This window comes from Scyliorhinus torazame, chromosome 14 (genome assembly GCF_047496885.1).
Source record: "Scyliorhinus torazame isolate Kashiwa2021f chromosome 14, sScyTor2.1, whole genome shotgun sequence".
Classification (NCBI taxonomy): domain Eukaryota; kingdom Metazoa; phylum Chordata; class Chondrichthyes; order Carcharhiniformes; family Scyliorhinidae; genus Scyliorhinus; species Scyliorhinus torazame.
Genome location: NC_092720.1, coordinates 207,818,193 through 207,832,700, shown reverse-complemented (window position 1 = coordinate 207,832,700; position 14,508 = coordinate 207,818,193). Strand labels below are relative to the sequence as shown.

Genomic DNA, 14,508 nt, shown 5'->3' with positions numbered 1-14,508 from the left:
GACCGAGTGACACCTGTACAATGCACTTATTGTGCCCTTTACCTCCTTGGACTTTTCTCAAGGGGATATATGCTTGTAGATAATGCGGATACACACAATATCCAGAAAACACATGATGCCAGAGCAAGCGTTCTGATTAAGAGAGTGATCTATCTGAATTTCACTGGTAGCATTACTGACTTGATGTTATTTCAAAATAAGGTCGATTTATCGTTTAGTTTTATCGTACCATTAGCTGCTTGTGATTGTATTGACAACAATAAAAAATATCTGATATCACATTATTCAATATAGCTTATGAATGTTTTTGGTGGTTTTTTTCCTAATTGATTGCATAAATGTTTTTTAACTTTAGATTGAGATACTGAAAATAGAGAGCTATTTTCATAAATTAATCTAGGAAATCGACTTGCTCTATCAGCCTGTCAGCAAAAGGAATAACATTAAGATATCCGTCAAAATTAAAAGGAGGTTAGGACTCTTTTATAACTGAAGAACCCCTGTCTTCTTTCATCGGCTCAGTAGTCACTGGTAGGACCAGCATCGATCGCCCAACCCCGAAGTTGGCGGTGAGCCCCGTCTTGATCAGCTGCAGTCAATGTGGTGTCGGTACACCCACTGGGCTGATCGAGATCGATTCCCATGATTTTGAGCGAATGATAGCGAAATAAAACATCAGGTTTCATTTTTGCAGGCTTCGCCGCGGCTTTAATACAACTGAGTGGTTTGCTAGGTTATGTCCAAGGGCAGTTAAGAATCAACCACATTGCTGTGTGGGGCTGGTGCCACGTCAGAGGCAAGAGTTTCTATCTTTCTACGACAATTGATGACTAGTTCTTAAGAATGTTTTTTACTTGCCAGTTTCATTAATTGAATTTAAATTTAATTTGTTGCTGTGGGATTCGACCCATCGTCCCCGTAGCTGTAGCTGGATTACTAGTTCGGTGTCATTACTATTACCACCGTCTGCCCCATCTATATAAATAGGAGTGGAGGCACAATGCATCTGTTTAAATTGAAGGGTTGACAGGGAGGAAGTTTGCAGATTACAGCTGGACAAAGTGAATGAAATGAAATCACATTGTCAGCAATGTCGACATTGCTAAAGTAACCACTTTCTATGCTGTATAGCTCTATGCTTTTGCATGAGTAAGGCACAACCCAGTACCTATATGTTAAATGTATTTTCTTTCTAAAATAACAAATTACTTTCCATACATGTCGGGATTTATGCCTCGTGTAATTTACTCCGAGATGGCAGCCGTTCACGAAGACAACTCACCACCACATTCTGAAGGGCAACTGGGGGTGGGCAATAAATGTTTTCCCAACTCACATCCCGTATTTTTTTTAAACAAAGTGGGGAATTGGCTGTTAGCGACGTATCTTAGCTGTGTCAGGGAGTCCCAGGCTGACTTACATTCACTGGGCGTCGAATGGTACATTTTTGTGAGTGCAAGATTTCTCTCTCTCTGGGCAGGAAACTTTTCATTCCTTACAATCTTAGCGCGGCCAAGAGCAGCATTAAAGACATTGTCTCGCGCCTCGCCAACTCTCCTGCTGGTTAACGGCAGAAGGTGGTCAAATTCAGTCGCATGAAATTGCTTTTATGAGGCTGGTGAGCGCTGATGGTGATACGCTTCCTGCGGTCATGGTAGTATCATTGCCCTCCGCCCCACGACCACACCAGCAAACTGGTCACTACCAGTTCTTATTTCTCACCGGAATTAACATGGGTGTGCGCAGTGCTGAGGTTGTTGAAGGGGGAGGATATGCAACAGCAGATGGTGTGTGATTTCCAAAATAGCTGCAGTTTGGAATGGTTAACTATTTAGAGCGTGCAGCAGGACACATGGGTATTGTGGGTCGTGGGTATTGCAAAAGAGGAGAATATCGTACCACCTCGAACAGCTACTGGAGCATCTTTTCAAGGTTGATAGTCATGGAAATTCACGTGTTCACGGAGAAACGGAGTTCTTCCTTCAGTCATTAAAATAATCAATGCCAATGTATTTCGTAGTGGCTCAAGCTACTGCATGGCATTTGACAAGAAAGAATAATCCCAGATGATTTTTTACAACAGATTATTAAATGTGGAATAAATTCGGGTTTTTATGATGTCTGCAATTTGCAACAACAACCATTGACGCAAAAAGCCACTCTGGAGATATATTTTCCCCCTTAAGTTCCCCTTGATTTCTCGAGGAATTAAGGGCTATGGAGAGAGAGCGGGTAAATGGAGTTGAAATCAGCCATGATTGAATGGTGGAGTGGACTCGATGGGCCGAATGGCCTTACTTCCGCTCCTATGTCTTATGGTCTTATGGTCTTAAGCGCAGGGCGAATTTAGTGTCACAGTGCTTCACCGGATCATGTTCCCGACTCTTAGTTAGAAGTTCATAGATTCAGGTCCCAGTCCAGAAACTTGAGCATATTTTCTAAACTGACACATCTAGTGCGATAGGCAGCTAGACCCTCGCTGCTAGGGATGCTATATTTCGGCTCGGAGTGAAATCGACAACCCGGTTGTGTACTCAGGGAGGTATAGGCCGAAGATTCCCATGGCAGAAGAAGGGCAGCAGGATGGACGGAAAGAGGAGGGGTCTCCCCAGCGTCCTGGGAAGCATGCAGCTCTCAACAAATATTGCTTAAGGCAGATGATTTGCGACACGGTGGCATATGCCAGGAGCCCCGGTTCGATTCCAACCCCAGGTAACTAGTTTGCACATTCTTCCCGTATCTACCTGGGTTTCCTCCGGGAGATTCGATTTACTCCCACAGTCCAAATATGTACAGGTTAGGTGGATCGTCCATGCTAAATTACCCCTTAGGGTAGGGTTTCATGAATCGGACGGGGGGATTGGGCCTAGGTAGGATGATCTTTTAAAGGGTCAGTGCAGACTCAATGGACCGCCTGGCCTCCTTCAGCACTGTAGGGATTTTATCTTCTGTCTTCTACCTAGACTTGGTTAATCCAAGGCAATACTGGCTCATCTCCCACATTCCCCTTCTGCAATCACGGGGTCATCCAAAGTTCTCTCATCCATGACTTAACTCGCAGCAAATCCCGTCCCACTAGCAAAACATGGCACCTAGTCACAGAATGTGACATCATGTTGGATGATGACCAAAGGTTTGGCCAGAGCAGTAGATAAGCTAATGCCCCGATCTCGCTGATCTACACTGCTCAAACAACATTAAATTTTAATATTTTCGCCGTTGCCTCCCTATTTATGCCATCTCCTCCAGCACAATCCTCTGAGGTATCTGTACTCTTCTAATTCTGGCCTCTTGTGGATTCTGAATGATAATTGCTGCACCACTGTTACCTGGATCGCAAACTTTGAAATTCTCTCTCTACACCTCTCCGGCTCTTTACTTTGTTTAAGACCCTTCTTAAAATGTACTTATCTGACCAATCGTTTGGTTACCTGTCCTCGTATCTTCTTATGTAGTTTGGTTTCAAGCTTTGTTTTGTACCCTTTTGGAGTTTTATTTTATAATGCTCCAATGAACCGCCTTTGGATGTTTCGTTGTGTTAAAGGCACTATAGATAACATGAATGCCTGTTGTTGCTGTTGACTATGCCTCCGCACCCCCTGGCTTCAAGCCCCAGACTAGAGGCTTTCGCATTTGGATAGTGTGAATAGAGAGCAGGGGAGTTCTCCGGATGCCTTGGACAATGATTTCCACCTAACTAACATCACGAAAACGGATTTTATGTTAATTTCCACATTGGTGTTTATGGGCGCTTGCTACCTTGCTCTCTACATTATAACGACGACTGCAAAATATACTGATTGAACTGTAAAGAGCTATTGACGTCAACAAGGTGCCACAGCAATGCAAATCTTTAATTTTCCATTTTAATGAAAATCTGTTCAAATCAGTTATTATCAGAAATCTCCAAGGTTGCGATTTTATGCAATTTAATGATATTGATCCATGCAAGGTAGTTTTCCAGGAGCAACACTCCCTAATTACTTAGTTAGGCCTCTTTCAAAATCCGACTCTCAGGGTCGTTTTGCATGATATAGTAATTAGATTTTAGTTGGCATGAGAGAACAGATATAAGAGAGCAACTAATAAAAATAACAGATGTGTAATCTTTCCCAATAATATTTAATTTTATGTTTGACAGAAATGCAAAATCAAGTTTTTAGATATGAACTGGGGGAAAGTACTAACAGCATGAACATTACTACAATTCACTGGAGCACAGTTTTAGAAGCATACAGGAAAATAATTATATAAAAGCATGTTGTCTGTATCGACCTAAGAGTAAAGAGTGTTAGTGGAGAAAGAGCAGCGAGAATGCATGTGAAAATAGCCAGAGGAAACCATTTGCTTTATATCTGAAATGGCTGGAAACTGATAGCGCCCGCTCTTCTGTGACATTTCCCTTCCTCTCCGTCAAAAGTACTTCATGTTCGATCGTCGCAAATGGCGCTCATGGATGAATCAACTGAATTTATGTTTCCGTCCAGCTGATACATTGTTGTAAAGTTACAAGGACATCTCACTACTCTCGACAAACAACCTGTTCCCTTTCCAGGAAACAAAACACAAACCTCAGCATATTTTTTTCTGGAAGAACATTTTGACCGTCGGTAAGTGCTGGTTTGCACATGTATTTATTATCTTCACACTGGCTTTACCACTTTGTTGCGATTCACTCGAAACAAAGCGTTCCAGGGTGCTGCAGTATTATCACTGAACCTTGATGTTCATAACATTATTCTGATTAACAGGCAACAACGAGAGGACAAGACATCCGTTAATTCAAATCGCAACTCGCTAATTCCTCACAGGAACATCCTATGTTCTTCTATTTGTGCAGAACGTTTTAATTTTTGGAATTTTCCCCTTCAAGTGCGTTCTCTTTTCACTTAAATCCGTTGTCAGCTGTCGTCACTCAGTAATTTAACAAAAAAAGCAGCTGTGGTTAATTAACAGTTTGTTCCAGCCCTCTGACATCTCTGCACTCCTCAGCCTTGGCCTCCAGCACATCTCAAATTGACATCGGCCTACCATTGAGGCTTTCTCATTAACCGCCTTCATTGAATCATAGAAGCAGAGAAACGTTTCAGCACAGAAGGAGGACATTCGGCCCATCCTGTCCATGCCAGTCCGAGGACACCCACCTTCCTACACCCGGCCCATATCCTTGCAGCTTGGAGTACTTAAGGTGCAGATCCAAGAACATTTTTTAAAAAGTTGAGGGTCTCTGCCTTCACCACCAACCCAGCCAGTGAATTACCCTCTGCGTAAAAACGTACTTCCTCATATCCCCTCTACACCTCTGTCACTAATTTTGAATCTATGCCCCTTGGTTCTACAATTCCCCACCAAAGGAAACAATTGTTTCCTAACTTGGTCCCAAGGCCTGGGATCCTCCCACTAAACATCTCTGCCTCTCGTCCTCAATTTACCAGGCCCTTTATTATCAGTTTTTGGATGCTAGTCTCTTTAAGGGGTTTGACAGAAAATGCTATTTTATGTGGCGCAGTTCACGTTGTTATCTCTCTATGGGGGCCATAGCTGTGTTCTACAGTGCCCATCGGGCAATTCAATCCCATGTTTCCATGAAGAACATCTGGCACAACTGGCTGCTACCGTCATATCCGAGTGCTCTGAATTGGTTTGCTCCGGCAACGTGGCAAAGCCACACGACGCTACTCCGTGCAGACCTGCAGCCTCACACATATCAATCAGGACAAATAAAGGGAGGAGTAGAATTGTGATACCTCTGCGTTGCATTTGCACGTGTAGGATTTAGAAACTGCATGTGGGCCTAGGTTTCGGTTTAGATTTCTTGGTTTAATAACTCTACCTACACTTTGTGCAATCCTTTCAATGTTTGCAGAGGCAAGTCGCCATTTGTTAGCAAAGTTGACCAGGGACCACGCTTTCCGGCATCTCTCTCGTCTTTTTCCTTTCATTGAATAAAGCCTTTTAGTGAGAATCCCCACCTTCGCAACAGTGAGTGTGGTTCTGCAACAGGAAACGGGGACCATTAAAAAAACAGGGTTAGAAATTTTCCATAGCCGATAGTGCCAAACACCATTATCAAAATTGTCACCCAATGTAAAATCCTGGTCATTCATCGCCGATAATGGCAGGCCCATTCTGTGCCATCGCATGACGATATTCTACCCCTTAGCGTTTAGCCCGAATTCCCTTTTTTTTTCTTTTCCTATAATTTGTCTAACAGTTTCATATTCTGAACCCCTTGGGATAGCATGCTCGGCCCACCTTCCGTAAACTTCAGTTCATCTAAACTGAAGTGTCCTTCCATGCGCCACGTCACGCTCACCGTTCATCTCTGAGCTCGCCTTCAATGCTGGCTGCTATCCTCGAAACACTGATTTCAAGATTCTCATCCTCGACTTGAAATTTCTCCATGAACACACCAGACCCTATCTTTGAAACGCCACCCTTACAATCCCATCGAGAACTTAGCAATTTGGCTAAATCAGGCATCCTGGCGTTGTCCAATTTCCTTCGCTCCCCTATTAGCGACCATGCCTGCAGCCGCCGGGGCTGTAACCACTGGAATTCCACCTCCAACCCTCTCCTTTCGGTATCCTATTTTAAATGCTGTGTAAAATGCAAGTCTTTAGTGAGTCACCTGACTGAATATCTCTTTATGTGCTTCAGTGTGAAATGTCTGATTATTCTCAAGTGAAGCTGTTTGTAACACATAACCACGTTAAAAAGTATGACATAAAGGCCAGTTGTTGGGTTTTCTGTTATTACAATCCAAAAGCAGAAACATTACTTGTAGGCAAGTTACTAATGTGATAATAAAACTGACTTTCCAGAAAGGAATTGGAGCGCATCAGCTCCCTTTGAGTTTAAAATTAATTATTTTTTATTCAATTTTCTCAATTCATTTTGCCTATCCGTGTCATAAATCCCGTTCACTCTTCCCGCTCCTCCGGTAACAAAGGATTATATCCTTGGCTTTCCTGAATCGCGCTGATGCATTCCCATACCTGACACTTCGATTCAATCATCAGAAAGACACAATGGTGGAAAAAAGCAATTGTTCAGTTACTACCTATGAATAGACGATATGGTCAATAATTCCTGTTTCAGATCATGGCTTTTTCTGTAGGAAACGTGGTGGCTCATTGACTGGACTTATCCCACCAGCGAATATATTTTCGCGTATCCTATGGCATGAATGGATAATTATAAAATAGTAACTACTTTAATAGACTAATACACTTCAGTGAACGTTCAATCGTTCGCTATTTTCTGGACGAAATCTCCAAGATCAATGCTCAAAATGTGCAGGGAAATTTTATCATTGCCCCCAATCAAGCAAAGGAAACCGCGATGTTCTGTATCAAGGGCATCTAATTCTACCCCTGCGTTGCCATTTTAATTGGTGGACGATCTCGGGCTTGGTTTGCATAATTTTGTGACACGGGTTCACAACACAGGAGGTGGGTTTCCCCTCAATAACCATACCTAAATCCATGACTTGCAGGACATACCCGCCACAGCTGAAAACGGTCTGCTGTGAACAGATCTGTTACATTGGCGCCTGTTGAATTCCGATGTAATTTTCAACAGGCATTGCAGCATCACCAAGGCACAGGTAACCAATGTGTTACTCGATACTCAATAAAACGAACTATAAAGAAGAATATACCCTTAAATGTTATCTAACACTTACCAATGAAAATGAAAAACGGACAAAGGTGAGCCAATTAAATTGATTAGTATTTTGTGATGTTTTTCTTCCATCTGAGTTGATTGGGAATAAAATAAGATATCTGGTGTAATAGAGATAAATGGATGTGTAAAATTAACGCATTAGCTTGATTTCACAAACTGGGGTTGAAGATAGCGCCTCAACAATGCCTTCTCAAGGACAATTAGCAATGGGCAATAACTATTGGCCTCTCCAGCGACCCTCGCATTCCGAGAGCGGATTTTTAAAAAGTTACATTATATCCCCGAAAAGCGTTCACAACATTTTATTTCGTTGCCTGAAACGTTCACTTTACATGTACCTGACACTTCGATTCAATCATCAGAAAGACACAATGGTGGAAAAAAGCAATTGTTCAGTTACTACCTGTGAATAGACGATATGGTCAATAATTCCTGTTTCAGATCATGGCTTTTTCTGTAGGAAACGTCTTGTGAATTAAAGCAGAGTGCAAGTGAGCAACAGGTTATTGGTTTGACACTGGTCTTGGGCAATTGGAGGAGAGAAGGGGTATGAATGAGCCCCCAAAACCACTGTGCTTGGATTTTAAAAAAAATCACCCAAAGCCAACCTTGGCTCAAAACAGTTCCTTTGTTAACCAATGTTCATTTATTGAAAATTGCAAACATTTTCAGAATCTACCTCTTAGGCTCTCCCCAATTGGTCAGTGCACTACACACCCAAGAATAAAGGCCATGGCCCCCTCCATTCTGGCCCTAATAAAAGAGCAACGTTCGCTTTTACTGCCAGACCAAAGTCGATTGGTCAACAATTGGCGCCAGGTGCGAACACTGACAAATATTGACCTTTTTCTATGAGCTTCAATAAAGAATAAACTTAACCAGCGTTTAGCAAGTGAGGCTGGACATGACCCTGCTAGTTTCTGGCAAGGCCAGCTGTATTAAAAGTACCTCAAAGTATAAAACAAATGTTGGAATGATGCCTGAAAGAAGAATTGTGCTGGCTTGTTTATTTATTTTTGGAACTCTATTCACTGACTTATTGATTGAGGACTGGTAGGCTGAACAAACCCATGTGCTTATCTATACATATATTTATAGACGTTACAGAGACCAGCCAAGAAAAATGTACTTCACTATACCCACAATATTTCCCAAGCAAATTGCCTCACAAATTATCTGGCTTTCCATGCCCAGCGGTAACACGGTAATTAATCGCTGGAAAAGCATTATAGAAACTGAAATTTTCATTTCCAATCAAAATCAACTGGTAGTCGAAAGGAAGAGCAGACAGAGCGACATCAATGTTCACCCAAATGGCAATAGTAAATTTATGGGTTTAAGAAAGATTTACTCAGATTGCCATCAACCGAAATATCCCTTAGGAATGTTCTATATCAGTCATTCACAGCAGAAGATCAGCAGAATCCCCTGTTTTAAAATGACATCTCAAACTTGAAGTAGATTCCCACCATTGTCAGACATTCCTGCCTCTCCCCTCAATTTCAGGAGTCACCCTTCAAATTGGCGGAGATTTGCCGGTTTTGAATTATATTAATACCAATTGCATCAGAGTCAGACGGTGGATAGATTGGGCGGCTAACCCGCACGCCAGCTGCACTCTGCGCGGCAAAGTGCAATATTTCACTTGGGACTTCGGACCATGGCGGCTGAAACTGCAGTGCAAAACTGAAGAAGTGCCGTTTAGCGAAAGAGACTTACATTACGATGGGGACCCGGCCTTTAGGGAATTCGGCTGGTTTTAAGATGCAATTACATTATGTGCGATGGACTAGGCAGACAATGGGACTGAATATCAGGTTAGCCGAAGAGATAGCGTCCATTTTGCATTCGCTGTCCTAATCGCCCATTTCAACTCACGCCTTCCTTGACATATGTAGAAAACAGAATCTTGCCTCTATTTCACAGGGGCTGGTGATTTCGCCAAAACCCATTCTGGGGGAGACTCAAATACCAATTTCCCTTCCGAACACCTGCCCGATGCAATCAGTTCAAAAGAAGCTACATTACTGTATTCATTCGCGTTGTCTTTTTATTTCAACCTTTCTGTTACAAATTTCATAAATTGTACATCATCCAATCACAAGGAAAATTCAAACATCAGTTTAAAAGGCCGAAGGTGCAACAGTTTTCAGCCTTTCGTGCGTGTCATCATTTCGCCACCCGCAGAGTCATGCTGGTTTACAGGATCTGAAGGCCCAAATCCCGTAACATAGCTAACATTACTGATGGAAACCTGACTCCGAATGAATATTGACGGGCCCATGGCCACACGCACCAAATGGCGTGCTACTAAACTACCCAAACTAGCCATAACTCAATTTGCTCATTCGCAAATATATTGGAACAAGGAGGTATTCACACTCCCATTCCTAACCCGTGTCTGCTGCCCGAAAGTACACGTGTGAGGAGACAGTTGGGATTGGTCTCAGTGTTGCTATTTCTCGAAGCCAAACAAACGCCTATAATGGATTTCCAAATGTCCAGATCTAAGATTGAGTGGAACCGGACTGCAGTGGATCAAGAACGCAGCTCATCCACCGGCCTCTCAAGGGCGAGTAGGGATAGGAAATACCTGCTGGCCAACAGGCCGCCGTCCACGTCCAGTGGACGAATACATTCTATCAAAGGGCCCTCCGCCGGTGCTTTTCCGGGGATTGAGCGGGAAAATCCGGCCCATGATTTCAGAGGAAGCTGTGCAACTGTCAGTCTGCTCATTTAGATAACTAAAACAAGATCACATCGGCTTGTAGAACTTTTAGTATTCTTTTTCCTGCATTGACGCTGGTGGACCGAGGAACCAGTGACTCCAGAGCAACAACAGGAAGATCTCACCCCCCCCCCCCTCCCCAATTGAAGAACAGGGACAATCATGACAACAGTTAAGCGCGTGGGTATTTTCCCTAGGCTCGCAGAAGATATTTACGGCACAGAATGAGGCAATTCGGCCCATCCAGTCCATGTTGGCTCCCCTTAAAGCAATCCAACAATTTCCCCCTCTACCTCCCGTAACCCAGCAAGTTTCTCTCTTTGAAATGTCTCAATTGTCATCAAAATCATCGATCTTCGCTTACACCCCCTAGCAGAAGGCGAATTCCAGGTCCTTTACACGTACATAAAAAGCAAGAGGGTAGCCAGGGAAAGGGTTGGCCCACTGAAGGATAGGCAAGGGAATCTATGTGTGGAGCCAGAGGAAATGGGCGAGGTACTAAATGAATACTTTGCATCAGTATTCACCAAAGAGAAGGAATTGGTAGATGTTGAGTCTGGAGAAGGATGTGTAGATAGCCTGGGTCACATTGAGATCCAAAAAGACGAGGTGTTGGGCATCTTAAAAAATATTAAGGTAGATAAGTCCCCAGGGCCTAATGGGATCTACCCCAGAATACTGAAGGAGGCTGGAGAGGAAATTGCTGAGGCCTTGACAGAAATCTTTGGATCCTCACTGTCTTCAGGAGATGTCCCGGAGGACTGGAGAATAGCCAATGTTGTTCCTCTGTTTAAGAAGGGTAGCTAGGATAATCCAGGGAACTACAGGCCGGTGAGCCTTACTTCAGTCATAGGGAAATTACTGGAGAGAATTCTTCGAGATAGGATCTACTCCCATTTGGAAGCAAATGGACGTATTAGTGAGAGGCAGCATGGTTTTGTGAAGGGGAGGTCGTGTCTCACTAACTTGATAGAGTTTTTCGAGGAAGTCACAAAGATGATTGATGCAGGTAGGGCAGTGGATGTTGTCTATATGGACTTCAGTAAGGCCTTTGACAAGGTCCCTCATGGTAGACTAGTACAAAAGGTGAAGTCACATGGGATCGGGGGTGAGCTGGCAAGGTTGATACAGAACTGGCTAGGTCATAGAGGGCAGAGAGTAGCAATGGAAGGTGCTTTTCTAATTGGAGGGCTGTGACCAGTGGTGTTCCGCAGGGATCAGTGCTGGGACCTTTGCTGTTTGTAGTATATATAAATGATTTGGAGGAAAATGTAACTGGTCTGATTAGTAAGTTTGCAGATGACACAAAGGTTAGTGGAATTGCAGATAGCGACGAGGACTGTCAGAGGATACAGCAGGATTTAGATTGTTTGGAGACTTGGGCAGAGAGATGGCAGATGGAGTTTAATCCAGACAAATATGAGGTAATGCATTTTGGAAGGTCTAATGCAGGTAGGGAATATACAGTGAATGGTAGATCACTCAAGAGTATTGAAAGTCAGAGAGATCTAGGTGTACAGGTCCACTGGTCACTGAAAGGGGCAACACAGGTGGAGAAGGTAGTCAAGAAGGCATACGGCATGCTTTTCTTCATTGGCCGGGGCATTGAGTATAAGAATTGGCAAGTCATGTTGCAGCTGTATAGAACCTTAGTTAGGCCACACTTGGAGTATAGTATTCAATTCTGGTCACCACACTACCAGAAGGATGTGGAGGCTTTAGCGAGGGTGCAGAAGAGATTTACCAGAATGTTGCCTGGTATGGAGGGCATTTGCTATGAGGAGCGGTTGAATAAACTCGGTTTGTTCTCACTGGAACGACGGAGGTTGAGGGGCGACCTGATAGAGGTCTACAAAATTATGAGGGGCATAGACAGAGTGGATAATCAGAGGCTTTTCCCCAGGGTAGAGGGGTCAATTACTAGGGGGCATAGGTTTAAGGTGAGAGGGGCAAGGTTTAGAGTAGATGTACGAGGCAAGGTTTTTACACAGAGGGTAGTGGGTGCCTCGCTACCGGAGGAGGTGGTGGAAGCAGGGACGATCGTGACATTTAAGGGGCATCTTGACAAATACATGAATAGGATGGGAATAGAGGGATACGGACCCAGGAAGTGTAGAAGATTGTAGTTTAGTCAGGCAGCATGGTCGGCACGGGCTTGGAGGGCCGAAGGGCCTGTTCCTCTGCTGTACATTTCTTTGTTCTTTGTACCGCATTAAAATTCCATCTTCCATTCCCCATTAAGCTCGTTATGCAGAGCCTTATACCTGTGTCCCCTCGTCCATGTACAATCCGCAAATGGCAACTTTTTCCTTGTCTATTTTATCCAGACCTATCAATCTATATCAAACTTCCCTTTTGGTACTCATGTTGCAAGATACCAACCTCAGCCTAACCTTGAAACCAACACCACCGTCCTACCTGCGCCGACCCCCCCGGACATCCCTGTGACCATTCTGATAAATCTCTTATACACCTTATCAAGGACCTTCTGATCCTTCCTGAAGTCTGGTGGTTCTGGGCGCAATATTCTGCTCGTGGTCTACACGAAGCTTTGCACTAATTCAGCATAAATGCGCAGCTTTGTGAAATAAATACTCTTTCCGGGGATTTGGGCGAAACTGGCAAAGCCATAATGTTCTGCCCATCCTTAAGTGCGCTTGGACTGAGTGACTTGCTCGGCCATTTTAGAATCAACCACATGGTTGTTGGTCTGGATCATATATAGGCCAGACCTGTTAAGGACGGCAGATTTCCTAGCCGAAAGGACATTAGTGAACCAGATGGATCTTTACAACATGGTCATCATTAATCACACTAGCTTTAAATTTATATTGTTCCAGCTTCAAAGATATGATTTGAACCCATGTCTTCAGAGGCCTGGGCCTCCGGATTACTAGTCTAGTGGCCATGCCACTCCTGCTAGTGCTATCGCGCCTCCATTTACAAAGCCCGAGATCACATATGTTCTGCTAACCACTTTATCGATATGCCCTACCACCGTAACAATCGTTTCTTAAAATCATTTCCAGAACAGCGATTGAAACCGTTCTGGCCACAGTCCAACGGCACCAGTAAGAAAAGTGGAGGGACGAGCCGCAAAACATGCCTTGGCTGCACTGAAGTGCCATTCTAACACTGCCGTGGCATCGCCAACCAGAGTTGCCCATCAATGAGGACCATCGGATACATGCAAAGATTGACTCAGTGGGTGAGAATGTGGAGCTTGATGCAGTCACACTGCCGAACCCAGCAACGTGTAACCCTGTTACAGTTAGACACTGATTAGAAACTAATCTACAATTGAACATATAGTTTGCTCAGGGAAAGGAAAAAAGAACTAACGCCCGAGTGTAACAGAGGTAATCTGGCCCTAAGAAAGGCACATCTTGTAGAAACAAAAAAACAGTCATGTTATTCATCGTGACATTTGATTCGGAGGATTCTGAGCGGTTCGGAATTTTCCCCGTCGTCATTGATACCGGGACTGAAGTAAGGGAAGAGTCTCCCACTGAAAGTGTCAATGAAAGTGTAGAGGTGGGACATGTTGTCCACATTGTAAAACGACACCTGCCCGCCCTCGTAGTCCAGGTACACCCCGATGGCCAAGGGTTTCCGAGGCACGGTCAAGCGCGTACGGGGCACGGTGGTAGCCTTATACTCGTTGCCGTTCCTCAGCCACACTATCCAGTAGCCCGACTCCGGCGTCGCTGTGGTGTGGCCTTTGCGGCCGATCGACTCCTTGACCACGCCCAAATCCCACTCAGTCTTGGAGCCCACTTGCACCTCCCAGTAGTGCTTGCCGGAGGTGAACGCCTCGGAGCCCAGGACGCAGACGCAGGTGTCGAACCGCTCGGGGTTATCCTTGACCTCTTGCTTCACGTCCCCGTAGGTGACCACGGTCAGATCTTCCGACAGGAGGAGCCGGGGATGGGCCGTGTTCGCGTTCAGCGTCAGATACCTGGGAGCTGACAAGACAAAAGAAGGAAGGGAGAAACAAGCGCACGATCAGAAAAGGGGTCATTTCAAAGAACTCTGTCAATTTCAGGATAGATTCTACAAAACTGCATGCGGTGATTTAACGTTATAACTTC

The 14,508-nt window shown here is 44.2% G+C and overlaps 1 protein-coding gene across 2 annotated transcripts in view; it reads right to left on the bottom strand.

Annotated features, from left to right (window-relative positions):
- Positions 1–9,717: 9,717 nt before the first annotated feature.
- LOC140390401 (zinc-binding protein A33-like) overlaps positions 9,718–14,508 on the bottom strand; it is a 29,711-nt gene continuing 24,920 nt past the window's right edge. For both annotated transcript variants that reach the window (XM_072475546.1, XM_072475547.1), the window contains one exon: positions 9,718–14,382. In XM_072475546.1, the coding sequence (XP_072331647.1) occupies positions 13,829–14,382 (554 nt within the window). In that variant the 3' untranslated portion in view covers positions 9,718–13,828. The remainder of the gene's footprint in view (positions 14,383–14,508) is intronic.